General features: G+C 43.1%; 2 protein-coding genes across 2 annotated transcripts in view; both read right to left on the bottom strand.

Annotated features, from left to right (window-relative positions):
* Window positions 1-5,456: 5,456 nt before the first annotated feature.
* Window positions 5,457-6,589, bottom strand: LOC123061317 (uncharacterized). Its single transcript, XM_044484375.1, has 3 exons — window positions 6,118-6,589; window positions 5,965-6,019; window positions 5,457-5,881 (listed from the first exon to the last, which is right to left on the bottom strand). Exons 1-3 carry the CDS (start codon window positions 6,213-6,215, stop codon window positions 5,681-5,683), a joined length of 354 nt encoding a protein of 117 aa, XP_044340310.1. The 5' UTR covers window positions 6,216-6,589; the 3' UTR covers window positions 5,457-5,680.
* Window positions 6,590-6,878: 289 nt separating this feature from the next.
* The window catches only part of LOC123061316 (DENN domain and WD repeat-containing protein SCD1), a 30,510-nt gene continuing 9,590 nt past the window's right edge, over window positions 6,879-27,798 (bottom strand). Inside the window, exons 8-31 of the mRNA XM_044484374.1 lie at window positions 26,298-26,518; window positions 25,783-25,837; window positions 25,610-25,699; window positions 22,297-22,492; window positions 21,802-21,919; window positions 21,646-21,709; window positions 21,488-21,532; window positions 17,019-17,094; window positions 16,844-16,917; window positions 16,713-16,763; window positions 16,110-16,267; window positions 15,428-15,475; window positions 14,768-14,825; window positions 14,602-14,685; window positions 14,284-14,515; window positions 13,981-14,180; window positions 10,420-10,484; window positions 9,486-9,609; window positions 9,210-9,391; window positions 9,038-9,109; window positions 8,778-8,938; window positions 8,615-8,653; window positions 7,666-7,874; window positions 6,879-7,121 (exon numbers count right to left, since the gene is read on the bottom strand). Coding sequence (XP_044340309.1) covers window positions 7,026-7,121; window positions 7,666-7,874; window positions 8,615-8,653; window positions 8,778-8,938; window positions 9,038-9,109; window positions 9,210-9,391; window positions 9,486-9,609; window positions 10,420-10,484; window positions 13,981-14,180; window positions 14,284-14,515; window positions 14,602-14,685; window positions 14,768-14,825; window positions 15,428-15,475; window positions 16,110-16,267; window positions 16,713-16,763; window positions 16,844-16,917; window positions 17,019-17,094; window positions 21,488-21,532; window positions 21,646-21,709; window positions 21,802-21,919; window positions 22,297-22,492; window positions 25,610-25,699; window positions 25,783-25,837; window positions 26,298-26,518 — 2,718 coding nt within the window. The 3' untranslated portion in view covers window positions 6,879-7,025. The remainder of the gene's footprint in view (window positions 7,122-7,665; window positions 7,875-8,614; window positions 8,654-8,777; window positions 8,939-9,037; window positions 9,110-9,209; window positions 9,392-9,485; window positions 9,610-10,419; window positions 10,485-13,980; window positions 14,181-14,283; window positions 14,516-14,601; window positions 14,686-14,767; window positions 14,826-15,427; window positions 15,476-16,109; window positions 16,268-16,712; window positions 16,764-16,843; window positions 16,918-17,018; window positions 17,095-21,487; window positions 21,533-21,645; window positions 21,710-21,801; window positions 21,920-22,296; window positions 22,493-25,609; window positions 25,700-25,782; window positions 25,838-26,297; window positions 26,519-27,798) is intronic.

Genomic DNA, 27,798 nt, shown 5'->3' with positions numbered 1-27,798 from the left:
TCCTCCCTGCCCCGTCGCCGCTGGCGGCCGTGGCAGTGGCGGCAGGGCCTGCCCCTTTCTTCTTCTTCTTCTTCTTCTTTTTCTTTAACTCTCCCTGGCGATGGCATCTGTGTCCAAGGGGCTAGTCAGATCACCATATGGTGACCTTCAACGGCCGCAAGCACGCACAATTGTGTCCTCTCCCCGTTGTCTCACAATGAAGCCAGCCATCGGGCGTTCACCATCTCCAAGTGGTGCAAGATGATTTCTGTGATGGCCTGCGTGTGATGTTGTCATTGGGATACGTGATTTGGCCTATTGGCTTCCTGTTCCCTGAAAGTACGACTCTCATGGTGTGCTGAACTGTCCGGCTGATCCGGTGGTGGTCGTGGTGTGGGGATTAATGGCAGATCTAGCGGCTTCATCATCTACGCCACTCCTGCCAGCGGCGGCGGACTCGCCGCAAATTGCGGTGACCACCGAAAGGTCTTTACGAGTGTTGCTCTCTCCAGATTCGGTGGTTGTGTTCAGAAAGATGCAAACTATGAACGACGATTTGACGCAGAGGGATGGTTGTGCAGCGGCAGTGGTCGCGCATCGCATGTAGCTGCTGCGATCGCGGGAAAGTGGCGGCGACAACACATAAGTTACGTCGATGATGGTGCTACTCAAGTATCTGGTCTTGAGCTCCGGGGTAAAAGCCTAGGTCCGACATGTGTTGGTTATACCTGGCAATGGCGATGTTTTTCCATCGTTACCTTGTTGAGGGCATTGCTCGGATATCTTCAGACTGATTCTTCAGGGTGAAAACTTATATTCTGACCTTGCTGGTTGTATCCGGTGACGGCGGCCATTGAGCGCCGCTCCCCTTCCTAAAGGCGTTGATGTTGAAGAACCTCGGCGTTTGTGTGATGTCATAAGATGGTTGGTGTGGATATGCTCATTGTTTTAGTTTGCGGATCGCGGATCCGAGCTAGGTTTTTTTTCCTCGTCTACATATAGCTTTGGTCTTGCATGACTTTGCTATTTGTGAGCGTGTTTTTTGTGTACGTATGTTAGTGTTGGCTGTGTGCATCCTAATTATGCAGAGGCCAGCTGTGTGCTCATTGAATTTGTATCCTCTTGATACTTTATCTTGAGATAATAAAATTCACCCTTTATCGAAAAACAGCGGCCCAACACCCTGTGGGTCCCAAGATCAGTCAAAGAAGGAAAGCAGTCAACAATAAGTAAAATTATTCCAACCAGTGCAAACAGACGGCACGGATTGCTCAGGGAGAAATCAGACTATGGAAAATGCGTCTCACGGGGATGGCATTAACGTCGGCCTGGTGAGTCACGCATAAACTTGGGAGTAATTTGTATCAACACTATGGTAACTTCGAGATAGGGGGAAAATATTATAACATACCACTGATAACTTGTGTAAATAGGGTATTTTTTGCACCCCAGACCTGATAACGGTCCTGGAATGCTGGCAAGGGAGCTCAATATACTGCAAAGAAATACTATGAGCATCCATAGACCTATGTGGCTAACCCAATCCTGAACTGGATTTGGAAAAGATGTTGAACCATGTCAATTAAGATGTTTGCATGGCTAGTTATTGATGGACAAAGTGAACACAAATGATATGATTCAGAGAAGACATAGGAGAATTGAGGATGGCCCTGCTTGTGTGCTCTGTCACTCTGGAGTAGTCCTGGCCATCTCCGGCCCGGCCCTGTCAGCCCACCCAGGCCCGGCCCTAAAATCCAGGGCCTAGGCCCGATGGGCTTGCCCATGGGCCGGCTTGGGCCTGAGTTTTGGGCCCACCAACAAGGTCTGGACGGGCTTGGGCTTGGCATATTGGCATTTTAAGGAAGAGGCCCGGCCCACGGCCCTAAGCCCTAAGGGCTTTTCAGGGCTTTTTACCAGATGATCCAGGCTTGGGCTTGAAAAGTAGACCCAATGGTAGGGCATGGGCCCCAGTTTTCTGCCATGGGCTTTTTTAGGCCCGGCCCAAGCCCGGCCCGGCCCCTTTTTTAGGCCCGGCCCAGGTATACTCTGGAATCCTGGAAGACAGGAATCACTTATTATTTGAATGTAATTTCAATGCTAGGGTTTGGAATTATCTTCAGATCCTTTGGCCTCCTAGTCAAAACATGGTGGATATTGTTGTTCAAGCCAGAAGGGAGTTTGTGAAGCCTTTCTTCGCTGAGGTGATCTTTCTCACTTGGTGGAATATATGGACAGTGAGAAATGATAAGGTCTTTAGAAAGGTGAGACCAAACGTTTGGGAAATGGAAGGCCGGTTTTATTCATGATATTTCTTTGATAGCTCACAGGATCAAGACCGGGCACAAGGAGGAATTGTTACACTGGATAGCTTTCCTTCCTCCTTGAGTCCCTTTTTACCCCTTGCTAATTTAGCTACTCCCTCCGTTCGGAATTACTTGTCACAAAAATGGATGTATCTAAACGTATTTTAGTTCTAGATACATTCATTTTCGAGACAAGTAATTCCGAACGGAGGGAGTAGTTCTTTAGATTGGACTAGCTATGCCCGCGCGGCGGCACGCCGCGCCTATTGATACATTATGTGAGAAATTTTGTATATGGTGCTATTAAACTTTCATAAAGAAATTATCCTATTAACTGTTATGTTTTTGCTTGTTCACTTTACTTTTTATGTTATGATGTATATACAAAAATCATATTGGTAAATCTTTCATAAAGAAAATCTTTATTGAATGAAAAGAATCATCACGTCTCTGTCATATTTTTCTGTTTGGCTGGAAGATATTTCCTGTTGGTAAATCTTCTCATCAACCTTTCCGCAAGGGTTTTCTTTTCTCCTCTTTTATTTGATAACTTTGTTGAATTTTCACAAAAAAGTTCTATTGAATGGTGAAGCCATCCCGGGACACCGCGCCGTCGTGATATATGATCTTCATAGGCAACGCCTCAACACTATATCCTAGTATATAATAACAGTGTGTATTTCTAATCAAGCAACCAATTTCAAAAAGCAGGAAAAATATGTTCAAAATACTTAGTGATTGTCTTCGGAAAAAAATCTTAATGATTGGCTTTCCATTTGAGATACTGGTGTACTACCATGAGCCATAACTTATGCTACATATTACACAGGTGTTGATCATTGATCAACCCTAAAGTATTATTGTTGTTCAGATCAATGATAAAATTAATTACTTGACAACCCTATTCTCATAAAAAGCACTGAAAATCAGAGTGCACGATATCCCTTGAACATGATTTTCTTGGTATGAAGATCAATTAATCACAGGAAAAAATGTCATGCTGCAAACCTATATATAGAAGTACCTCATTTAGTACTCCCTCCATTCCATAATGTAGTGCTTCCTCTATCCCCGTGCTTCAACTTTGACCGTAAATTTAACTACCAAGACCGATTGCAGCGGGAGCAAAAATTATATTAGTAAATTCGTATTCGAAAGAAGTTTTCAATTATATATTTTTTTTCTCCCGCCGCAGTTGGTCTCGTTGGTTAAATTTATGGTCAAAGTCGGACCTCGGAAAGCGCGGGCGCACTATATTTTGGAATGGAGGGAGTATCATAAACTGGGAAGGCTCTACTAATTAGAATGTACATACATGGACCCAAATTTCAGATGTGACATGACGAAACTGCATGCACCCAAGACTGAGAACTACAGAAAGAACTTCGAAGAAGTTATGAAGAGACATTTTTCAAGTATGGAGTTTTCTCAAAGCATAAATGAATGGAAGAAACACAGCAAGAGAGAAGCTGCAATGAACATCATTTTGGTTTCTACAGAATGCATTATATATTATATCACAGATTCAAGAAATAACCATAAAAGATGTAAAATATTGTAGAAGATTACTCTCCGTCCAACCATCCTTCTAGTACACTTGCTCCCTTGTAGACATTAACACAAATACACGTTGGCATGAACAAAAAGTAGCACATCCACGGGGATTAAATCAATCAAGCTAATGCTGGAAAAAAATGAATCAAGCTAGCTCCATTAACAAAAAGTAGAACTTGTCCTCCATTCAGTATATTTTGGTGTATAAATAAAATGCAAAGAGAGCATCAGGGTTGGGCTGAGCATACAGACCTTGCTGCGACTGGAGGCGATGGAGCTGAGCTGCTTCGTGATGCTTGCCATCCATTTACTGCTACAACCTGAGAGTGAGAAGGGAGGATAGCACATCCAAGAACTGCAGTAGGAAAAACTGACCGCCAACAGATAATAAAATTCTGACACTAAAAAAGGTGTATGTATTTTGCGAGAAATGGTTGGTATTAGAGCTAGGCAAATATTGCACGACAACTATTCTAACTGAAAGTATTTTGCAAGAAATGGTACTGCACAACAGAAGTCGAACATGCAACTGTCTGCTCTTAGATTTCAACACATTTTAAAGTGCACTTATTCAGAAAAGCATGCAAATAATAGCCTGTATATATAGAGCAACACCACCTCAGTTTCTATTACTTCAGTAATAAGGTTCTTCTTTATTCATAGATGTACATGTAAACTTGTACAATCAACGGAAAAATACATGTGATAGTAGGTAGAACTACTGTTCTAATAATCTCTCATAGTCACGTGCTCATGCTATGAAATATATATTTCTCAGAAACTAATAATTGTCTCTGAAAGTAAGGAAATACAGCAGCTAGAACCTGCTATGTACAATGGCATGAACCCACTTGCATGCTGCTACAGTGCATGTACTTCCTCTGAAATTAGATGTAGAGCACACTAAATTTCTCGCAAACTTCTAATTATCTCTATAAATAAGGATATGCAGCTCCTCGATGTCGATCATGAGCTTGTAGAAGAGCCTCCCATCCCTGTCCTACAAACACATTAATGGAACAATTAACTGAAATGCATGCTAAATCTGCCTTAGAAGAAGATGGACGCATGACTCGAGAGGGAGCTGACCTGAAGACCCATGAGCATATAGCGTGTGATGTGTTCTGTAGCAGCCGCTTCTCCCGACACTCTTGGGGGGGGGGGGGGGGGGGGGGGGGGGCGACCGGAAGCGCCAGGCCTCACAGAGCACAAGGAAGATTCCATGGAGCACAAGGAAGTCATAGTAAGTTTAACAGATGGTTCTACATGAACAATTGTGCCTAACAACCTTGATGTATTAAATATGCTTGTTGTGTAGAGCTCAATTGCCTCATCCATGAAGTTCATGCCAAACAAGGGTTAAGGCACAGTCCATTTTACACTGCATCCTATTTCCTATGGAGGGCCTCCTGATAGTAAAGCTCTCTTTCAACATATTTCCAAGCTGCAATCCACCAGTAGCAAGCTAAGCCTCATTGCATAAGTAGACATATCACAAAAGGAACATGTCAAGAAAAAGAATTGTGCTTGGGATGGAACACACGTATAACCTTCGATGACTTATCATCAACACTATAACAGGAAACATGTCATCAAACTTTGCAGCGGAAACCATAAACATGGTAATAAGAGAATAACTAGGTTAATAAAGAGAAAAATGAATGCGGAAACAATATATGGTGCATGGTTGAGGAAAGTCCTTTCCCTCAATTAATGGTGAAGTCAAATCTCTTGGAAGAACACAAAATTAGGAGTATAGCAACATAGTTTCTGGATAAAACTGATTTTCTTTTACCTACAGCCGTCCAAACATTACATCAAACACTTGGTGGGCGTTGGAACAGTCAACTTGCAGGGCAGTGGGCAGTTGCGTCCAGACTCCAGACGATGCTCGATCCATGGCGAGTCCCTCCATGTTGAGCTCCCAGCGCAGGGGCAGTAGAAAGCCACCGAAAGAGGTGGGAGAGGCATGGTGTCACGGCCTCACGGGACTGGCCATGGTCTTCAGTGCCCTTGTTCTCGTCCAACATGTGGAGGTCCACCGGCTGTAGCAGGGACATGGGACATGGAGTGATGTAGGCACATACAGGAGATACCAGCGGAAGGTGCAGAGCGCCGGCGACAGTACCGTCCAGTCCCATGGCTGGCCACCGCGCCGTGCAACCAAGGGTTGACCGTCATCTCTGTCGCGAGAGCAGCATGGAGCACATCAGTGGAGTGGTAGAAGAGGTTAGAAGGAGCAGAGGAGGTAGGGGGATCCACGGTCATGGCAGCTCCTCACCTCCAGCCAAGGCGGCCTGACGCGTAAGGACCCTCGGGCCGTCGGGGCAGGCGACGCCTGGGGAGCATAGCCACGGTGCAAACTACCGTCGGCAACATCACAGCGGAGCACACGGATGTGGAAGATGAGTGCGTGTGGGTTTCGAGCGGGACGCGGGCAAAGAGGAGACGGAGAAGGGAACGGGAGCTCGGCTGTGGAGCGGGGAGGAACGTGAGGCAGAGCGAAGGAGAGTATTTATAGTCTTGTTCGGGGGTGCCGTGGTGGCCTTGACATCAACGAGGTCTCTCTCGAAGCGAGTAGGGCTAGCAATTTCAGCGGCCACCGACTATACGGACGTAACAAACCAAACGCACCCAGAAGCGCACCCCGCCAGCTCCCCCACAAATTAACGCGTCACTACCCTATTGGCCCGAATTTTACTGATAGGAAAAAGTCAAAAAAAAAAACCTGGTAAACTAAACCTGGCCAGGTTTAGTATATGTATAATTAATGTTTACTTTCCTTTTTTTCACTGCTGGTGGAACTGTTCTTTCCTGTGAATATGCTACTGCCTTTCTTTTATTAATAAAGAAAATATGATGTGAGGTGAGCCCTGCAGTTTTCATGGTCAAAAAAGATAGTGTGTTTTTTCACTCATATCAGTCTGAATGTTGTCCGTATTAAAATATGCAAAACATCTTATATTTGTGAACGGAGGGATTACCTGGCAGGCTAGGGGTCACCTAGACCTTAAAATTATAGACAAAATTTCACACGAGACATCAAAACAGCTTTTGAGATTACATAATGGATGGAACAAATAGAGTTTCTCTCTTATTTCTACAAGACGACCAAAAACAGAAAATGACATACAACATCACAGGGCAATTGACATTTCTTTACATGAACATATATATCCTAGTAATGTCTTAGATACTTGTGGTAGCATCCCACAGCCTAAGAAGTCCATTCCGGCCACCACTGCATATTCTTTTCCTATCCAGGTCCGATGCTATACATCTCACCTGTCACAAGGAAAATTGAGGATTTAGAATGGACGACCATTTGTTCAACCATGAATGTTAACATGGCATCTTGGACATACTACAAACTTATAATGATGCTTACAAAAAAGGTGATTTTATGACGTGCCTTGGAACATCATATGCATATAGTATGACTATCTACAGTCATGCTTGGGAACAATTGGTCCAGTCGTACATTAATCAAACACATAGTTGTGCCAGGAACATCACGGAGCAGACGTCAAGTATGAATAGTAATTGTTTATCAAAAGATAAGTATGAACAAAATACAGATGTGGTACAAAGCATCCTTGCTAAAAGCAGGCAGCTTTGCTTGTTACGTACAAAGAAGTTAACAAAAGTGGGGGAAGGTATCTATCATCTATGTGCTGAATTTCTAGTGTGTGATTGTTACGTGCCTACCCCATTGCCCTACTTGCTATCATGCTATGACCACAATAGAAATCAATACAGGCCTCTCATTGATCAATATTGCAAACATGCTAGGAAGGAATGAATTAAACAAAGCAATGAGATGTATTACCACTGCAGACGTTTTCTGGGGAGTTCTATAAAGCTGCCATCCTGCAACTTTTGATCCTGTATTTGAGAAACTTCCGAATCGTTCTTGTGGTCGATGGAAAAGAGACATAGAATTATCAGCAGCACCAATTCCAAGCCAGTGATCACCAGCACTAATGGACAGAACCGATGCCGAGTGAAGCGTCAGATTCTTAACACATTTTATGCCTCCTACAATAAAAATGAAATGTCCTGAGTTCCATTCACCAGTTTCTGCCACATTAACATTATATTTATTTTTCCCTATACAAGTGTTTGTTCATAAAATAATAATATAAATTTGAAACCATAAAATGATGAAATGAGGCTACCATCAACAGATCAGTTAAAGGTAAGAGGAGCGGCTCGTAAATTATAAAGATTGAACATATAACTTGACACAGTAGTCTATCTTTCTTTTCTTCCTTTTTTGGTAAATTTTCATGTTGTTATGGTGTCCAAGCCAAAAGGGTTCCACATATCCAATAAGTATGCGGGTTCCAGTAGATATGCAGCCACAGGTACTAAAAGGTCCACAATACACTGATTGGTGCTAAGTGCTCATTACGAAAACTACTAACATGTCATCGAAGTCAATGACACATTGCATTGATGCTAAACTGCAAACTAGACATGCTGAATAACTTGTTCAGTCAATCATACAGTGCATAGGACTGCCGCCGCTAATAACACGGAACTATTTCCAATTTTATGTAACTTTGCATCCACCATCACATGGGTAATTACTGGAACAATGTGGATCAGTCATTAAGCAAACTCGTGCTGTAACACAGCTCAGTATCCTCTAGTGATAAATGCTATGTGTCCTTTTTGTACAAATAATGCAAACACATTAACTTTCCTAAATAAGGTACAAAAGAGTAAATACAGAAAAACAGATGAAGCAATTTTCACAATCCATAATGCATCACCTTCGTTTTCCCAAAAACGTATAAGCCCGTCAGAGGAACCTGGCATATTAATTAAGGATCAGATACATGTGACATGGAGAGAATTCTTTAATCGTGAATAGACACTCGATATGATTTGGCAGACCTCCCACCTAACTTTAAAAACAAGCAATGGGTCACATACCAGTGATAATTCCTTTATCCGAAGGTGAGTATTCAACACAAAGTATGGGACCAGCATGGCATGCTAATACAGCATCACATGTTCCCCGTGTAAGAGACCACACCCTAGCTGTCCAATCATCACTCCCAGTTATTATCGTTTCCCCAGTCATCCTCATTGATCTATAATTAACCAAAATTTGTGTCAGCATCTGTAAATTACTGGTCGAAATCGCCAGCGCAGGAGAATGTGAATGCTCAACAGTCCAACAGAGGCATTACCTTACCCACTTTGTATGCCCTTGAAGCTTGAACATCTGCTTACTTGAACGAATATCCCAGACATGCGCCACCCTGATGAAATGACCTTTCAGATTAGAATGGAACAAAAGTTGTTCAAGTAAATATTAGTTTAAAGCACTAAAAACATTTCCAAGTTAAAAAAAGTACATACACATCTCTCCCAGCAGCTGCCAGAATTCCAGTCGAGTCATCGTATTCCATACAGAGAACTGCACTTTGACAACGACCCACAGTAGCAACACAAGTATCAGTCCGGACATCCCACATCTTCACCGTGCCATCATGAGATGCAGTAAGAACACGTTCTCCTGAGAGCATCCGCACAGAAGTGACCTATATCAATGTCAATTGTGCATGAACATGCTTAGTAAGGGTTAGATATGGAGACAATGATATGTAAGTTACTACTATTGATGAAGAAGCTAACCGGTGCATCATGGCCCTTCAGTTCTTCCAGAAGCTTAAAAGCTTGCTTATCCCAGACTATGACAGATTGATCATCACCTCCAGAAACTATTTTGCCACGATCTGAACTAATAGCCCGAACTGTCCTGCAAGAATTTAAGTGGACAGCAGTTAATCTAGACTGAATTTGAGTAGCCAAATCAGCATGGCAAGTTAAAGACCCTGAATACTTTACAATGCTGCTAGAAAGACAAAAAACCAATCAAAAGTACTTGAAGGTCTATGACTAGTCTGTTGATAACCACTACTGCGAACGCATCAGCCATAGACCACAAAAGACCTTACAACACTTTACAATTAATGTTACTGTTGTCCTATGATTCTCAACAACTTTATGGATGAGAGCACGAACAACACTCCTCCCAGAACCAATGCATGAATATTCTTTTTTCGTCGTACGAAAACAAGTGTAGAACTGATCCAATGCTCGGCCAAAAGGAAAAGGAAAAAAAGGCTATCACATTCCTTGGTTGAACTTTAGACATAAAGGAACCATGCTTGAAAGGGCAGATATAGGGTATGCAACTATTACATGCAACCCCATGCCCATGCATTTGCAAGATGGTTCAAGTTGCGTTATGCAAAAGACTCTCCAAATAACAGTAACAATGATACATGCTTGAACATGTATACTGAGAAAAGTCAACTGTATGCTTGCATTATACAGTGTCTCGGATGAGCAATTGTAATTAGTTAGTCAGATTACTATACACCCAACTATGATACTCCCTCCATCCCAAAATAAGTTCCGCTGACTTGGTACAACTTTAGTACAAAGTTGTACTAAATCAGCGACACTTATTTTGGGGCGGAGGGAGTAGGATATAAAATTAAGTTTAAATGCAGTGTTCACACAGCTGACAGTTCCATTGAGTAATGTGGATGACATTTTCTACCTGGTATGCCCTCTAAGTGTTGCTCGAAGTTCGGAACCACGCAAACTTGGATCCCAAACTTTTACCTGCATGCAAAATCACTGTATCAATCACTATCCACACTAAGGACACACATACGCACAATTGTTCATGAAGAGATTTCATTGTAATGCAGCATAGCTATAAGCACTGACCAATAAGGTGAAGATAATGAACAAGCACTGCGCAGATGTTACTGAAACCCTCAACTAGTAAGAAGCACTTAGCAATCCCCAACAAAGTAATTTAGAGTAGAACAACCACTGTATTGCAAAACTTACAAAATCATGGGCTACAAAGATAGATGTACGTATTTTTGCAAGAGTTTGCAGAAGCACAAATGATGTTACCCAACATAGTACACGTAATACCAACCGATTACAAGCAATCCTGCACAATGTTGATTGTTCAAGTATGGCTACAAGATAAGGAATAATCCAATTTTAATCTGGCTTTCGTTTCTTTTCTGGAAACTGGATGTGAACTGAGTGAGCAGTGGGCCATAACCAGCCAGTTCACATTTTCGAACACAATTACAAGCCACTAGCAGGCGTTATACATTTCGATATTGATCCTTTGTAGCGTGATCCTCTGGACACCAAAAAAAGTAGATCGCACAGAAGCCTTACTATGTAAGGAAAAAAAATATGCACCCAAGCTCATATGATCCCGCGTGAACAGGAAAATCATAAAAATAGTAAAAAAAAACTAAATTTTAGAGCATCCAGCCAAACCCTCAAAAGTGCTAACTCCTCAAAATATACCCTTTTTAGGAGTTGAGCCACACCTAGCCGAACCCTCGGTCGGTTTAACTCAAAAAAATTAGGCTGAGGTCGGCGCCTAAGATTCGAACAGCCGAAGCAACTTCTCAGCAGAAAACCCTCTCATATGCATCCACATCACTCGACTACCTACACCCGGGCGCCGTCTCCGCCAATTTCCTTTCCTCCGCTGGCCAGCACGCACGCTCGCCGACACCCCCACCGACCTCTCGGGCCATGTTTGATTAGCTCGCCGGCGGCGCCACAACCGGAATCGCCACATATCTTCACCGTCACCACCGCACTCTAGTGAACGAAGAAGGCCACCGCCGAGCTTGGGTTCGTCCAAATCGGAACCGGTGGATGACCGAGATGCCGCTGAGCACCCGCGGATGAGCTAGGTAGCGCCGGATTCGCGGCCACGCCAACCAGAGTATGGCCGCAGCGAGCTTGGCCGGCGACGGGCAAGCACGGCTTGGAGGAGAGTCTTGTTCCTCGGAGCCTGCAGACCATCACCCAGCCCCCACTGTCCACCCGCAAAGTGTTCGACAAATTGCCTAGGTGCGTTTTTTTGGCTTTTTGATTGTGTTTTATTGTTTTTGCAATCAAAATCAACATCGAATATTCCAAAGTGTAGATGAAGAGGTTAAGGGAGATATTCTTCGACGACTCTTCGTCGGAGGAGGAAAAAGACGATGATTTTGAAATGGCCATTGTCGTGATCGTTTGTGATACTTTCAGCGACCAAGACTAGGATCACAGTTCTGCCGCTTGTACATCAATCGCGATAGATCAGAAGGCCATGCCAAGCTTATGAAGGATTACTTTGCACCCAATTCAACCTATCGAGAGAAATATTTTCGCTGGCGATTTCGGATGCACCGAAGTCTCTTCCTCACCATTGCAAAAGTTGTTGAGGAGCATGATCCATGGTTTACACTTAGGAGAAGTGCATTGGGAGAGATAAGTGCAACTGTGCAAGCCCATTGATGAAGTATGTCGTGGCTGTTCGAGTGCTTGCCTATGGGTATTCAGCTGACACCATTGATGACTATGTCCGCATTGGGAAAGATACAATCCTAGAAGCCGTTCGAAGATACACACAAGCTGTCATTGAGATTTATGGACCGGTGTACTTGAGGGCACCCAATGATGAAGACACCGAGAAACTCTTGGGTTTGAGTGAAGAATGAGGATGGCCAGGGCTCTGTTTTCGAGTCGCTCGACTAGTCGCGACTAGTCGTCGACTAGTCGATGAGTTACACTAGCAGGGGCGACTCAGCCTAGCGACTCGACTCATGGTATGAGTCGAGCGACTCAAGCGACTAGTCACGACTAGTCACGACTCGTCGTGTTTTCTGGGTCGAACGACTCAATTTTTTTTCTCTAATCTTGCTTGCTGGAAACCTAGATCGAAGCAGTTCCCCCTCCCCCCTGACCCAACCCTTTCCTTGGCAACCGCCGCCGCCCATGGTTGCTGGCTTGCTGCTCCTCCCCTCCTCCCCTGGTTGCTGCTGCATATCTGCTCCGTCCCTCCTCTGGTTGCTGCTGCTGGTGGTCTGCTCCTCCCCTCCTTCCATGGTTGTTGCAGCTGCTGGTCTGCTCCTCCCCTGAGCTACCAAGCAGAAGCACTAGAGGTCTAGAGCAGATCAGAGCAAAAGGAAAAGAGATGATACAGGATAGTGCTTCTGTATGGTAATTTTATTGTACCTACTGCCTACTGCATAACTCACGTCGACTCGTCACATGTCGACTCGTCGACCATGAGTCTAGACTAGTCACGACTAGTCTAGAGTCGCCGCCCCTGAGCGACTCGTCGACTCATCGACTCAAAAACCTTGGGCCAGGGATGCTTTGATCAATTGATTTCATGCACTAGACATGGAAGAATTGTCCTACAGGGTGGAAAGGTAACTACAAAGGGCATTCCAAAGATCCAACCATCATTCTTGAGACAGCTGCATCAGAGGACTCTAAATTTGGATACTCCTCCAAAAGAATACATGAATTTCATGCAACTTATTTCATTGCATCAACCATCATCCAAATGAAGTATCAGGAACCGTTTTCATTTAACTCCTCAAAATTGAGGAGTTAAGGTTTGAGGGGGCCTTTGGAGGCTAAATTTTAGGGGTTCGACTAGAAATTCCCTTAGGCATCAACCTGCTCATGTCTTCTAACTGCATGCAAAATTTCACGATGAAAGGACATCTGCAGTTCCCTGCACAAACAAAACAAAAATAGGTACCCTAGCAAAGTCTTTTTGGAGCACCCATGTTTTTTCCTGCACAGGGCACCACAGATGTCCTTCGACACAAAAATTTGCATGCAGTTATAAGACATTATCATGTTCGATTCCTAAAACTTTCAGATTTAATGATATTTTTACTATTTGTTTTGAGTTTACTGTTCATGTGAGATCATATGAGCTCGGGTGCAGAAACGTGGTATGCATCTCTACAAAGACAAGTATTGAGAATATCAGTTTTTCTCAACAAAAAACATGACTAAAACCATATCTGGTATTTCGAAAGCATCCTGATTAACGTTTGTGTTCCTAACTTGCCTGGTAGGTTCTAATTTTCATGATAATGTCATAATGCACTTGCTTTTTCCTTGAAAAAGTTTCTCCACTTTAGATTGGTAAAAATTGGAGAGGTCATCATACTAAAACCATGTACTCTGGCCCATGATTCGCTACTGGTGTGGTTAGTACCAGAATTTAACAATTACGCTAAAGCAACGATTGCAAATAAAATAATTATAACAGCATAAAGCTAACCGTGCAATCCGTGCTTCCACTGATGAAAAATCCAGCATCTTCACGATCACCAACAAGGTCCCACACCTCTTTTCTTGTGACACAATGAAGCGCAGTAATGGCAGCTGTGTGTCCTCTAAGGATCCTCATATTTGTTTGAGTTTTCTTCTGCGCAGCAGCTAGGTCTGTTTTGCCCGCAGTAGCACCAGCCTTTGTATCACCTGAGATTATCCAAGTCATATTAGGGACATATGGAGATGTCAAGATAATATATTCTCCATTTAGGTCCTCAAAGGAGGAAAGGTGGGCCTAGCTTAAACTTACTGGCTCGATTGAAGGAGCTAGCTCTTAAGCTTCTGTCCCTACTGAACATACTGTGCACCCAACTTCGGCCTAACACGGATGCCTCAGCAGGTTGTTCGCTTTCATCAGATATATCAAGCGCACGAGGGGAAGCCATGCTATATGATGGCGGTGGTTGGCCTTTTCCTATAGGGACCCCCCAATAGCCAACACGAAGTTGTTGCAGATGTGTGAGCAATGCTCTAAGTTTGATCTGAGGGAAGTTCAAAATAATTATTAAGAAAATACATTTCACAGCGGGCATTTATCAAGACACTGTCATGTTCTAGTTTGACTTACAAGCTGCTTATAACCTAAGTTGTTTCTCTCTGCTATTTTCTCGATCATATTCCAAGAATCGATATCAGGTAGTCCCAATCCAGCCTACATTATAGGCAAAATAGAAAGTCAGGATAGTAAAATTTGATTGCTTGACAGTGAATACAAGACGTAACCTGCTAAGTACCATGTGAGTTGCCATGACAATGAGCTGTGCAGTAACTAATGTTACATAATTTGTTGACCTGCGGAAACAGAAAAATAAACAAGAGATAAGATCATTAGATAACAAGTATAAATATTGGAATTTTCTTATTGTATTGATCGGTGCTACCATTATCACATCCATGGAATGCGCCTTGAGCCATGTGCACATTATCTCAGTGTACATTGATTGCAATAGGTTGAGAGAATGTGCAGAAACCTCAAGCACTCACTGGTTGAGATAGTGGGAGCACCCACCCATACAAGTAAAAGGAGTTTCTCCCCACAGTAGATGCATTGGTACTTTGTTTGTCCCATTTTTTTGTAAATACTGGAATTTGTCTAGTAAAGAACAGATGAACGTTGACATCGACACGTAATATTTTCCACATTTTATTTCAATCAACTTAATGCGATTTTATAAATCTGCTATATCAGTTACATGGTTTTTCTAGTCTAGAAGATACGCGGAGGCATAAAAAGGAAAAATTACAGTTATATTGCACATACTGCACAACCATGTAAATGTAAGATATTCCTTACTGTTCATATTTTAAACCTGCATCAAGAATTTCTGTCTAATCATATGTTGCAAACTAATACATGATGTAAAGGCATATACATAACTAATTCAGAAACTTACTTGTTCGAACAGTTTTCCATCAAATATTCAAAGTAGCCATCCCAGAAGCTGCCAAAGAAAAACAATCATGTATACTATTCATACCATAGATGGACGCTACAACAACTCTAACCCTAGATGGACACTGAATGACTAAAATTACACATGGTAATGAACCTATTAGAAACACAAATGAACACATGGCAATAAACCTAAACAAACAGAAGAAAGGAGAATGGATCTCCCATCTATTAAGAAGGGTGTGATCCACCTGATAAACTTAGAACTTACTCTGGAGACTGTGATCCACACAGGCCGATGAGTAATCATGCTGCTGGCGATAGACAATGTTTGTTTGAATTTCATGTAACTTATTTTGATTCTCCTCACTTTTCAGGATTGCCTTATTTTTTTTACTTATGAGAACCTACACGCTATTTGTCAATTGAAGCCCCAAAGTTATATTTTAGTCCACACACACACACCCTCAGCTTATTTCAAAACAAAGCTGCAATGACATGACAGGCACACACACACGCTTAGCTTATTTCAAAACAAAGCTGCATGGCATGACAAGCTAATGTGCTGTTCACGGTCGACGTAGCAACACTTTTAGATTAGACAATGACATGGCATATGGATTGCACCTTTGGAAACTAATCTTAACTTAAGAACGAATTATCTCATGCTAGTAACGACATACTGAAGCTCCTCCCAGACTGATAGGGATAACAGATGACGCTGGACATAGTCTTGAACATTGTTTGGGTCCTTCCTGTACATTTCAGCAGAAACTTCAAGAGCATCTCTAATGGTTGACACATCATCGCGAGAGCTAGCAAGAGTTATAGCCGTTTTAAGCTGCATGAAGAGAGAATGATGAGATTCTTTGCAAGAATCGACACGACAGAGAAAAGAAGATAAGCATATTGATAGATCTGCATGTACACACACAAAATGCAAGCTTCATAAACTTGTAAAGAAAGAAGCTAGGCGTAACTTCCATAGTAGTGAAGTGATAATTAATTGGGTACGATTTCTACTGAAAACATCGGCACAAATATAGCATTATAATTTTATAAGCTTATAAAGGCAGTACCCACCACCACCTGATACAGAAGTCAAATTTTCATAGCAATTAAATTATAAGTGATGAGTTAGCACAACTAGTTTGCCCACATACCTACATCTTAGTGACCAGCTAAATATCATGGCAATCACCGCCTTGAACATGAAAAACTGTTTGCAAGAACCAGTACTTATACCATGCAGAAAGTGGGGCTATGGAATAAGAAATAAGACTCACCAGTTCTTTTACAGCAATAAACTGCTCATCAGTCAAGCGGCATTGCCAACCCTATAAGGTAGAAAAGTTACTTATGAAGTGGATCAGAAAGTAGCAAGGTATGCACTATGTAGTTATAAGATTCAGATTACAGAATGAATGTGCTCTCTGATGCATTCAACAAAGCCACTCCCTCCGATGCCTTCTGCATCAGACTCAATCAAGGCTGCAAAAAGGCAACAGAAATCATGTTGGGCAAGTAAGACATATATAGATAAATGTGTTACACAATGACAGAATATAGTATAAACTGAAACTTCAAGATACCAAGAATGGTTCCATATTCGAATGATGAAAGGGGATCCTCAGTTGCCCCAAGTCTCAGAAGACGAAGCCATAGTCCCTGAAGATAAAACATGCAAATAACTTTAGCATAAGATGCTTAGTAGGGAATTTTTAGGCTAAAATTCTCTATTAGGAGAGGAGTTTGCTAGAGGCTGGGCAAGGCGAGTTTCCTGTCATTGTGGTCATAGGTCAATTGGTGAGGATGACTCTTGATCTCGCAGTTGACGGATGCAGTGCTCATACTGTATATACTTGTATTTTAGTTGTTCATGCTATCTTAGTGTTTTCTTCTTAATGAAAATGGCACGCCTCCTTTCTCTCAAAAAAAGTGATGCACTTCCTTTCTCTCAGAAAAAAATGACACTCCCAGGCATGTGTGAGAAACAAAGTTTGCAGCGCAGAGTTCAAAATGAAACAACCTGAACAACACTGCTTTAAATTGCAGACTAATGGTTCTATCGCGATTTTGGGCCTCAAAATGTTATATTTATGGCATTCCAGCTTTAGTGGTAACTAGCACAAATGCCCGTGCGTTGCAACGGGGCATACATATTCTATTGCACAATATCAATTTTGTGTGACATATCTTTAGGATACATATTTTATGATTCGATATCAATTGTGTGTATCACATATATTTTTGACTATCACATACATCAGGTGACAATGCCGGCCTTTTTTACTGTTGAATTACTCCTTCCTCCACCCTACATATATGTCTCTGTGTTCTGCATCATCTTAGAACGACTCTCTTTCTCTACCGCGCGATCTTTCGATGACTCTCTAAAAAAGTTTATGTTAGCTGGGGTTGCTCGTCTTGATTGGATATTGAACGATGGAGGTTACCTCATGTTGTAAGAAATGTTTAAATTTACATTATTTCAGTTTTGTTTTTGTCCGAGGGTGGTTGGTAAATGTGTCTACCGGGTAACAATCTCGAAAAACCGTCTGTGTATTGTAGTAGTACCAAGGCAGAGTACCAAGGCACATCTACAATAGCTTTATGAGATAGCTTAAGCAAATATTGAATACAAAATAAAATTTGACAATCACTTTAATGGAAAACTTTACAACAATGCACTGGCCCTTTAGAAATGTAGATATTACCTCATACCTGGTGTAGAGTATACAAAGTTCATACATTAAAACATAGGTTTCTACATAAATTATCAAATATATACATTCACGTAATGACACGCACGAAAAAATATATACAATAGAGCAGGGGTGATCGATTGTCTTTTCAACTAAGGGAAAATGAGATAGCAAAAAGATAGATTTCCAAACTATGATTTTAGGCATGGAATAATATTACTATTCATCAGATAAAATAACATTTCATAGGATAATATAAAATCACAATAATTAGCCAAATCTGTAAGTAAGAAGTGTTCTGATGTTGTACAGATTTTTAATAATTGAAAATCATATTCAGCAGCAAACTTGTGTGCCTATAATTCCATGCTTGTTCATTTTATAAGTTGTGGGATAAAATATCCCATGTGTAGTACCAAAGCCCACACCGGTGTACTTTTTCAATTAACCTCGCTGTCATAGTATTGTTTATTTGATGTAAAAAAAACGATGCGAGACTAACTAATTTAGAAAGGCCGCTGTTTTCCTAACACAATTGTAAGCCAGTTCAGTTGGCTTTGTCCTTCCCGCAGAAATAACTATTTTTTGCTTCAGACCAGGCCCAATATCGGTCCATGTGCAGGACAGAGGGTCCATAAGTTTGTTGATATTAAGTAGTGGCTAACTCTATTTTCCATCACAATTGAGAGCTAGCTCAATTGGCCTTGGGCCTTGTTGCAAGGCCGGAGCTCTGGGGTTCGACTCCCACCCGGCTCCTTTTCCTTTTTTTCTATTTCGCACGCTGTACGACTCCCACCCGGCCGCTTTTCCTTTTTTTCTATTTCGTACGCTGTACGCGCGAACGACTGGCAAAAATCCAGTGCAGATGACGGACGAAAAAATTAACGGGCAATACAAAAGGACCCCATGACGAAAAAAAGTGGAGAAACAATCCTTCCTCTAATATTAGGTAAAGATACTGAAAATTCACACAAAACAGAGGCGGCTGCACACTTGCTACTTTCAGGCACGGCCATGGCTAGGCTTTTGGCTCAGAAAGGATTTAAATGACATCAAGACTCTTAGCGCTTGTTTGATTGGTCACTGGGTTTGCCTCACTTTTCCACACTCCATGTTAGCTAAGTTTGACTGAGGTAGGCATGTTTTTGGTTCGCAGCCACATATTAGGCAATATCCATTTCTAAAGTTGGGGTCCCACTCCATAGAATCAGAGTGTTGTGCGAGAGGGCCGCTGCCCCATCCCGAATTGACATAAATGAACAGGTTCGACGTTGTTGTAATTGATTACACTTTTTGTTAGCAACTGAGTTGCAGGGGCAAATGATGGTGTAGGGGTTATAGGGCCCCAGGCCGGATCATAGCCTGGCACGGCTGACCGGGCCCGCATCGATAAGCCAGGCAGGAATATTTTGGCGAGGCTGACCCTGCGCATGTCGCCAAGATCCAGGAGGGATCAGCCCGCGAGGCTTATCCTGCCATGCCGTCAAGTCGAGGTGTGAGGTTGATCCCGCCCCACGTCACCAAGATCCAGGCATGACCACCCCAGCAAGGCTGAGCCCGCTCAGAGCATGGTTAATAGTATAGCCAACTGCTGGCTATATAATGTTCCCATGTCATATATAGTCATCATTTATAGTCACTCATACAACAAGGTTAGCTAGCCTTAGGAGAGTGGCAAGAAATAGAAGGATGGTGGAAAATTATGATTTGATGCCATATCTTTTGGGAGAGCTCACGACCAAATAAGCCTATCGTCATTTCTTCTTAGGGGCTGTTGGTTTTGAGCCATGGGAAGAAATTTGGAAACTTGGGCTCCACCTCGTTGCAAATTTTTCATTTGGCTGGCCTCTCTAAATCGATGTTGACTGCTGATCGATTGGCTCGTCGAGGTCTCACCCGGAAAAATGCACGCTCTGTGACCAGGAGGAGGAAACCATACAACACTTGCTCAGTGCATGCGTGTTCTCTAGAGAAGTTTGGTTCTCTGCGCTATCCTTGGTTGGGTTACAACAGCACACTCCAGGGCCAACTGATTGGTGGCGCCAAGCAAGGCAGCAAGTGGTTGGACAACCTTGCAAGGGTTTCCATTCTTTGGTCGTGTTGGTAGCTTGGTGGATTTGGAAGCATAGGAATGGATGTGTCTTTGAGTGTGTGTGTGTGTGTGTGTGGGGGGGGGGGGGGGGGGGGGGTTCTGGCCATAGGTTTCTTGCTTTCTTTCTCAGTGATCCTTTGTATTTAAACTCTTCCTATTGGGCTTGTATGAGTCTTACTAGACTCCTTTCTTTCTTAATATAATGATGCGCACCTCTCCTGCGCATTTGAGGACAAAAAAATGATGATCAAAACAATCAACTCACAACCTAAGGGTCTAAAAAAATTCAGCTGAATAATTTCCCTACCGCTATTCAGGATTATTACTTCGCACTTCCGAGTAAGAGTTCTAAGTTGCAATTCCAACTTGGATACAATCCTCTTTATTTTACTGTTTCTTGTAATTTTCACAGTAATTTAGTTGAAGACTGGTACTCCTTCCATTTCGCTATTTGTCCACAGCCCACCAAGCGCACAGAACAAGACACTGAATCTAAGAATGATAAATACCCATGCATACCCCTATAAAATGACATGCTAGAACCTCTTAACTTCTTCCGAGTCATAGAGTGAAAAATTACAGTTGCTACACTTTTGATTCCCTGAAATGACATATTTTGCACAGAGACACCCAGCACCATGAAAAGTTTAGTTTATCGCAACTAGCAATACGTACATGGTAATAAGTAGTAGTACTCTACAGAAATCTAAGTTGTTATAGATTTTTACAAACTACAATGCATGCTATTGACTATGTTTTCAATAAAATATACCAGCAAATGATTGTGCAAGATAAATCCAACAGATTATTTTCAAATAGCCAGTCATATACTTTCGCAGATATATGTTAGTATCAAAAGGTTGATCAGGCAGATCCCACTGCAATCAATATTTAGGGATCGTATATAACTGGTTTAAAAACATGGCATCCAATAACTTCCACCATACTTTAGATCATCCTCAGTACCATTCTTTATGAGCAATACCACAAAACCATAAAAAAAAAGGGCAACCTGGTGCATGTAGCTCCCGCTTGCGCAGGGTCCAGGGAAGGGTCCGACCACTTTGGGTCTATAGTACGCAGCCTTTCCCTACATTTCTGTAAGAGGCTGTTTCCAGGACTTGAACCCATGACCTCATGGTCACAAGGCAGCAGCTTTACCACTGCGCCAAGGCTCCCCTTCCAATACCACAAAACCATGATAATCACAATTTAGAACATGGTAAAATATAAATGAGAGCAGTGAGAATGATCAGATAATTACCTGGAGCTTTACTTTTATATCCAGAACCATCCTTTCTCTCTCAGCCTGTATAGACCAAAACGAAGATCGTTATTATTTTAAGAAAAGAAAAGCTACTGTGGCATGCATGTACAGAAACAATGGTAGGGATTATTTACATAGCAGTATGCATGACTTACCGCCCTCTCTCTGGGACTCAGACTTTCTGCCTTTGGACCCCCACTGATTCGGACAGCAGGAGAGCTGAAAACAGATGTCAGTTGATATTGCAGTTATAGACTTATAGTTACTGGAAAAGGTTAACGGTGAAAAAACTTGCAGGCCTGTCATCATACCTTGGTACTTGCTTACTAGCCCCACCAACTAATGCTAGAATTGATTTACGCTTTTCTTCTTGTTCTTCTGTTCTTGCATTTGCTGGAAAGCTTTTATAACAGTGCCTATTGCCTGGTTCTGCAGATGCGTTTATGGCTAATTACCTTTCCAAATATAATGGAAGTGCAGCACTAAACAGATACCCCACAACCCAGGCATTACAAGTCAAAATGAACCTCGACATGGAGAAAATACAACAGTTACATGGTTCCTTCAGTTAAAGTGTTTGAACAGTTTTGGTAAAGAGCTCAAGTTGTTTACAATCAATTCCTACACCGTAGTGTATTAGACCCAATAAAAAATGCACGGTCATCTACACAATCCTAAATAATTGTGTTCCTGAGGTCATCTGATGCTAACATACATAGGGTTTGAACTGTTAGAAACAGTGATTAAGTGTGACAATAAGATGGAGAGAACAAGTGTTAGGCAAAAAATAAAATGTAGATGAGTACCTGAACCTTCGATCTCAGAATCAGCTATTGTTATGATCTCAGGATCAGCAACATGAGAAGGAAAGATGGCCAGAGGGCTTTGTCCTCTCCCAGTTGCATCCTGCAGCTTATCAAGAAGGTTATTGGTGAATTCTTCTGCGTTGTTGCATCTTTCCAGATAATCCAAGAATCCCTGAGTCTCTATAAACTGCATAATCTGCCAAACAAGCATCAAATTTATAGTTTGTTAAGGATATGACCAAGCTAGCTATGCGACGGTGTTAAAATGCAAACACATGATTTAAGGTTAGGGTACACTTTAGTTAACTGTGTGTATGCTTGCCCTACCTGGCTACAAAGGATATAACACTGAAGTATATTATAACCAGCAATACTAACTTTAAATTAGAAGAGCTGTCGCGTTACAAAATAGGTAAGCTATTGTGAGCAACAAATAGAAGTCAGGAAGCATCAGTGGAAAATCAGAAATACTGAGTTAAATCAGTAGTCAGTAGGATTAATAAGGTTAAGAACAATTATCAATCACCAAAGCACTTGGGAGACGTTTGGTTCGACCAATTTGTATCGTTATCTGATTACACCGCATGCTGATACCATTAATCACGTTTGGTTGGGCCGGCCCATAAACGAATACGGGGTAAACAGATTACGCCTTAAGTTTCGGTCGTTTCTGCCCATCCCAGACCGGGAACAGATCCCGTTACCGCTTCGCCTCCGGTGACGGTTCCATGGATCGATCCCCCCCCCCCCTAGATCCCCTTCGCCCTGATTCTTCTACGTCAAATCGAACGGCACAGGTGGTGGCGATGGAAAGCCGATCTCGGCGGCACCATGCGAGGAACAGCACAATGGCGGCTGCCACCATGCGAGGAGCAGCAACAATGGCGGGGGCCGCAGACCCCCTTGCCGATCCCCTTCTATACTCACGGTGCTGCTTCTTCTTCAGGCCCCATGTTATTCTTCTCCCGTGTTTTCCTCCGCTCTCTAGTTGTCCTTCATCTCCCCTCCAGTTTTCAGTTGTATTCAGGTTTTATTGCATAAACAAACGTTGTGAAGTAAATCGATACCCTTACCCAAAAAGGATTTCCCCCCGCTTTATATATAAAGCAACCATAACCGATTACAATCATCGCAAACAACTCAACACCACACAACACACCCAAGGCCGGATACAAAAGGTAAAGGAACAGCCACAAAGCTAAGCTCGGCGAAAGTAGGCCTACAAGACAGCGCCTTCAAGAAGGGGAACGACAGCGGAGCGCCATCGCCGCCGGATCCAAAGGATCATGGTTTTCACCTAGACACGGCGACGCCTTCAAGAAGGAGACGACGCCCACGGACGCCGATGTCGTCGGCCCAACCGAAGCCGAGTAGGGGATCTCCCCTGGCACGCACGCTCCACCTTCGAAACGCCTCCGATTGCCGAAGCACCGGCTACCACGCCGCCCGAACGGCCATAGCGACCAGCCCACACCTGAGTCACGCACCCCGCCCACAAGCAGCACGACTACCACCACCGAGGCCACCGCCCCGGCATCCAAGACCCCCCACAACCACCACGACGGCTAATGGACGCCACCGACCGATGAGAGGTAGAAGGCACCTCCTTCCACCCCAAAACTGACCCTTTGGCGGGAAGGCGGCCCAGCCGGCCAGATCCAGGCAGGGAAGGGTCGCCGGCAGCCGCCGGCCTCATCCTCGCCACAGCCACCGCACCGCTCTGCTGGGGACATGGACCACCGAGACATCGGCACGGCCAAGAAGCCCCCTGCCTCCCTCCCCGGTTCTCCCCCACCACCACCGGCCAGCCACCGGCACCCCCGCCGAGCGGCCAACATCCACTAGTCGGCCGCCACCGTCCGCCACAACCGCCGACCGATGAGCAGAGGAGAGAGGGTCAAGCCCGCCTCGAACAAAGCCGCCGCAGCCCGCGCCGCCCGCGGGGCAGATCCAGTCGAAGCCGCCGCCGCCACCCCCCGCCACGCATCCGCCCTGCACCACGTGCGTCCGGCCCTCCAAGCCCGGGTAGCCGCTCCGCAACACCGCCGCCGAGCACAGCCGTGCGTCGCCACGCACCGAATCCGCGTCGCGCCACCACCCGGGAGCGCCCGCCCGCGCCAAGCCCCCACGAGCGAGAGAAAGGGCCCCGCCGCCGCCAACACCAGGCGGCGCGGACAAGTGGCGGTGAGGGGGAGGGGAGGGAGAGGGAACACTCGCGGCGGCTAGGGTTATCCACTCGGTCGCTCGCGGGAGCGACGCGAGGGTAGGGAGGAGAGCTGTCTCGTCAGCGAGGCCGTACCTCAATCGATACCCTTACTGATTAGAATCAAACAAAATAGCAGCTGAATCAGTTACGCCCCTTCTCCACTATAACCTCATACCAGTCCTGTTGCCGTTACCATTGTGTGAACCAAACACCTCCTTGGTAACTAGTTAATCAGATGAAATCTAAGTAAACTCTGATTTTTGGAATATGTCAACCCCATATATGCAGATAAGACTAATGACGGATGTTGAACGGATCAACAACAAAGGAACCAAGGGACCAAATTTCAGGACTCGAGTGACAGATGTAACTTTGCATACATGTTGACAAAGCCCATCTAGCAATAGGTTTGATCTGTGTGGAATGGCACATAACTCTTGTATAAATATAAGTATGCAAATGCGTCTATGGAATAAGGTGCACAGTTGTTATTTGTGAGCAGCTATTTCCTCTGTCTCGCAAAAGGGGATTCATTAGTTACTTTACAAATTAATGAACCATAATACAGCATGAACAGACTTCCATGTTCTCTCGTGATCGTTGTATATAGTACACGCCGTCAATGGAAAGTAGCTTATGTGCCATATAGCTCCATTTATATTAAGGCCAATTCCTGAATGTATAAGAATAGTGTATACTTAAAAACACCCTTATACATGGAAAAGCTTTCAGAGGCAAATCATTCGCTGAAATGACAGATTAAATATTGGAATAGTTCATTGGACTCAAGTTCATAGACAGGTCTTATGTGACCTAAGTTTATGAGGGCATTATTTTGGTCCCTAAACTTCAGAGGTAAGCCCAAGTCAGATATTCTGAGCACTGGCAGCTGGGTCAAACAGAAACTTAATAAATATACCACTCTTTTAACAGAATGGAGAACATTTTTACTCGCTTCCAAACTTGAGAGACCAATAGTACCACTGAGAAGTTTAGTGTTCAAAATAGACGCAAACTAAGTTGGGGAACCAAAAGATACTTTAACAGATTCAACTTTTCGTTCCATGATATACAAAGATGTAAAGTGCCAATGGATTGTAAGCATACCATCGACATGGACTCGACAGGCTGATTAGTTGCTCGAGACCGTTTTTTAAGGAATGCTTGAGCATTGAAACCGGTTGGTAAAGCATTATCCTGACAAGCAAACCTCTTGAGTTACCACCAAAGAACGTAGTAGACAAATAGTAGTCAGAAAACTTACTAGAGTGATGACTTACAATGAAGTTACGGTAACCACTCATAATCTGTGCAAAGAATCTCAAGAATATCAGCCTGCAAAAAAAAAAGATCAACTAATAAAATAGCTCCCATGATGCCCACTGGAGAACAAATAATCCTAAACATAGATCATGACTGAAGACCCAGAATAGTCTTCGGGGTTAATTCAGGATCAATCCATGCAACAAAGAATCATAAACTCCCTATCTGATTAGTGTCAAGCATATTTTCTTTTTCTCTCAGTTTCCAATTATTTACCATGCTCAGAATGGTAAGATACAGAATAGTCTACATGAACTGAGTCTGAGCCTGTTCTCATGTAAATATACTTGTGCAGGCAGCCAGGCACTATAATTTATCTATTCATATTGTTGTCTAAGCCACTAGGCCTACTTTCAGTGGAATGCTGCTACCATTATAAGCCTACTTTCAGTGGAGTGCTAGCACAAACATCCTATTAATTAGCAATTGCGCACAGATACAAAGTAAACATTAACATGTAGCACAGAATTACCTGAGCTGAAAATCATGATCTTGCCCCCATGATTTTGCCGCGGTCCTTAAAGAATAGTCACCCATACTGCCAAGATTGATTTTCATGTAATCAATGGCCACAACATTGGGCTGTAGTAGTTTCAATATCTCACCACGCAAGAAACTATGTTCGCTTTCGGGTATAGGAGGAATGTCTTCAGTGGTTGTTATCCGATTGTATTCGAGATCAACCACCACTACCTGCAATTGCATGCATTGCCATTATCACAGCATCATGATGCATCATAATGGTAAAGTTTGAGAAAACAAACAAGGAAAACGCAAGTTTGCATTGGTTGGCCAAAGTAACAAAAACTTGGGGCAATAGTGAGACATCATTCTCATAAAATGCATTCAATATATGCAATATAAGAAGTTCTACATCTAAGCGCATGGTGTATAGAATAAATAAATGCAATTCAACTTCTCTTGTTAAGGCTAGGTACGGGTACTCTTGAACATTGTTCGTTTACAAATCAGTGTGTTATTCTCATGGAAATTATTCACACGCCCAGAAGAAATCCTGACTTCTCAGAGTTCAGACTATGATGAGGAACAATAGATGAGGGAAAAAACAGATGCCAGATCTGTTTGACTACTTCTAGATACTTCCACTCTAGTGTAGTATTTCTTTTTTTTCTTTTCTTTACCCTACCTGATGTCTCTAGAGTTCTCTAGTTATAGGTAGCTGTGAGTAGAGAGGTGAATCCTAAATAATGTTTTCTAGAGTGTTCCAGCTATAAGTAGAAGTATGTGAAGGCTTCCCAAAGCCCTATAAATAGAGGTCCTCACCTCTACTTTGGAACCCAGACTATGTACTCACTACCTATAATAGAACTTGTTGTTCTTATCTAAGATCTTGGAGTAGATCTTGTGCTCTAAGAGTTCTGGATTGAACTCTTGCTGCCATATCGGCCTACATTCGTCTCTAGAGCAAGCTGCAGCAAGCAATGGAGCAATTGGAGAAGAGGATGGATACTGCAGAACAACAAATCAAAGAGCTGCGTGAAGATCTTAATCGGAGATTTGAGCAACTGGTTGAGATGATAAGAAAGGGTGTCCCCCTGCTACCAATGAAGGAGATTCATCTAAAGAAGAAGATGTTCATCAAAGAAGGAGAGGTAATCTTGGAGCAAGACCACCACAACGTGCTGTTCAACGTGCTTCAAGAAGGCCAATTTATGTTGAAGCTTCTGAAGGTAAGGAGTATGATGATGCCCTTGAAGAACCAGATCTCTACGCATATCGGAGAGTACCCAAGCCTACATATGCAAGAGATACATACAAGGTGAAAGCTGAGATCCCAACTTTTAATGGAAATGTTGATATTGAAGGGTGCCTAGATTGCTTATATGAAGTGGAGACTTTCTTTGAGGTCATGGAGGTTCCGGAAGATCGTAGAGTTCCCTTGGTCGCATACAAGCTGAAAGGAGGAGCCCGTGCATGGTGGCATCGCGTTCAAGAAGAGCGCAGGCTGAGAG

This window comes from Triticum aestivum, chromosome 3A (assembly GCF_018294505.1).
Source record: "Triticum aestivum cultivar Chinese Spring chromosome 3A, IWGSC CS RefSeq v2.1, whole genome shotgun sequence".
In the NCBI taxonomy this organism is placed as follows: Eukaryota; Viridiplantae; Streptophyta; class Magnoliopsida; order Poales; family Poaceae; genus Triticum; species Triticum aestivum.
This window is presented reverse-complemented; position numbering and strand designations above follow the sequence as displayed.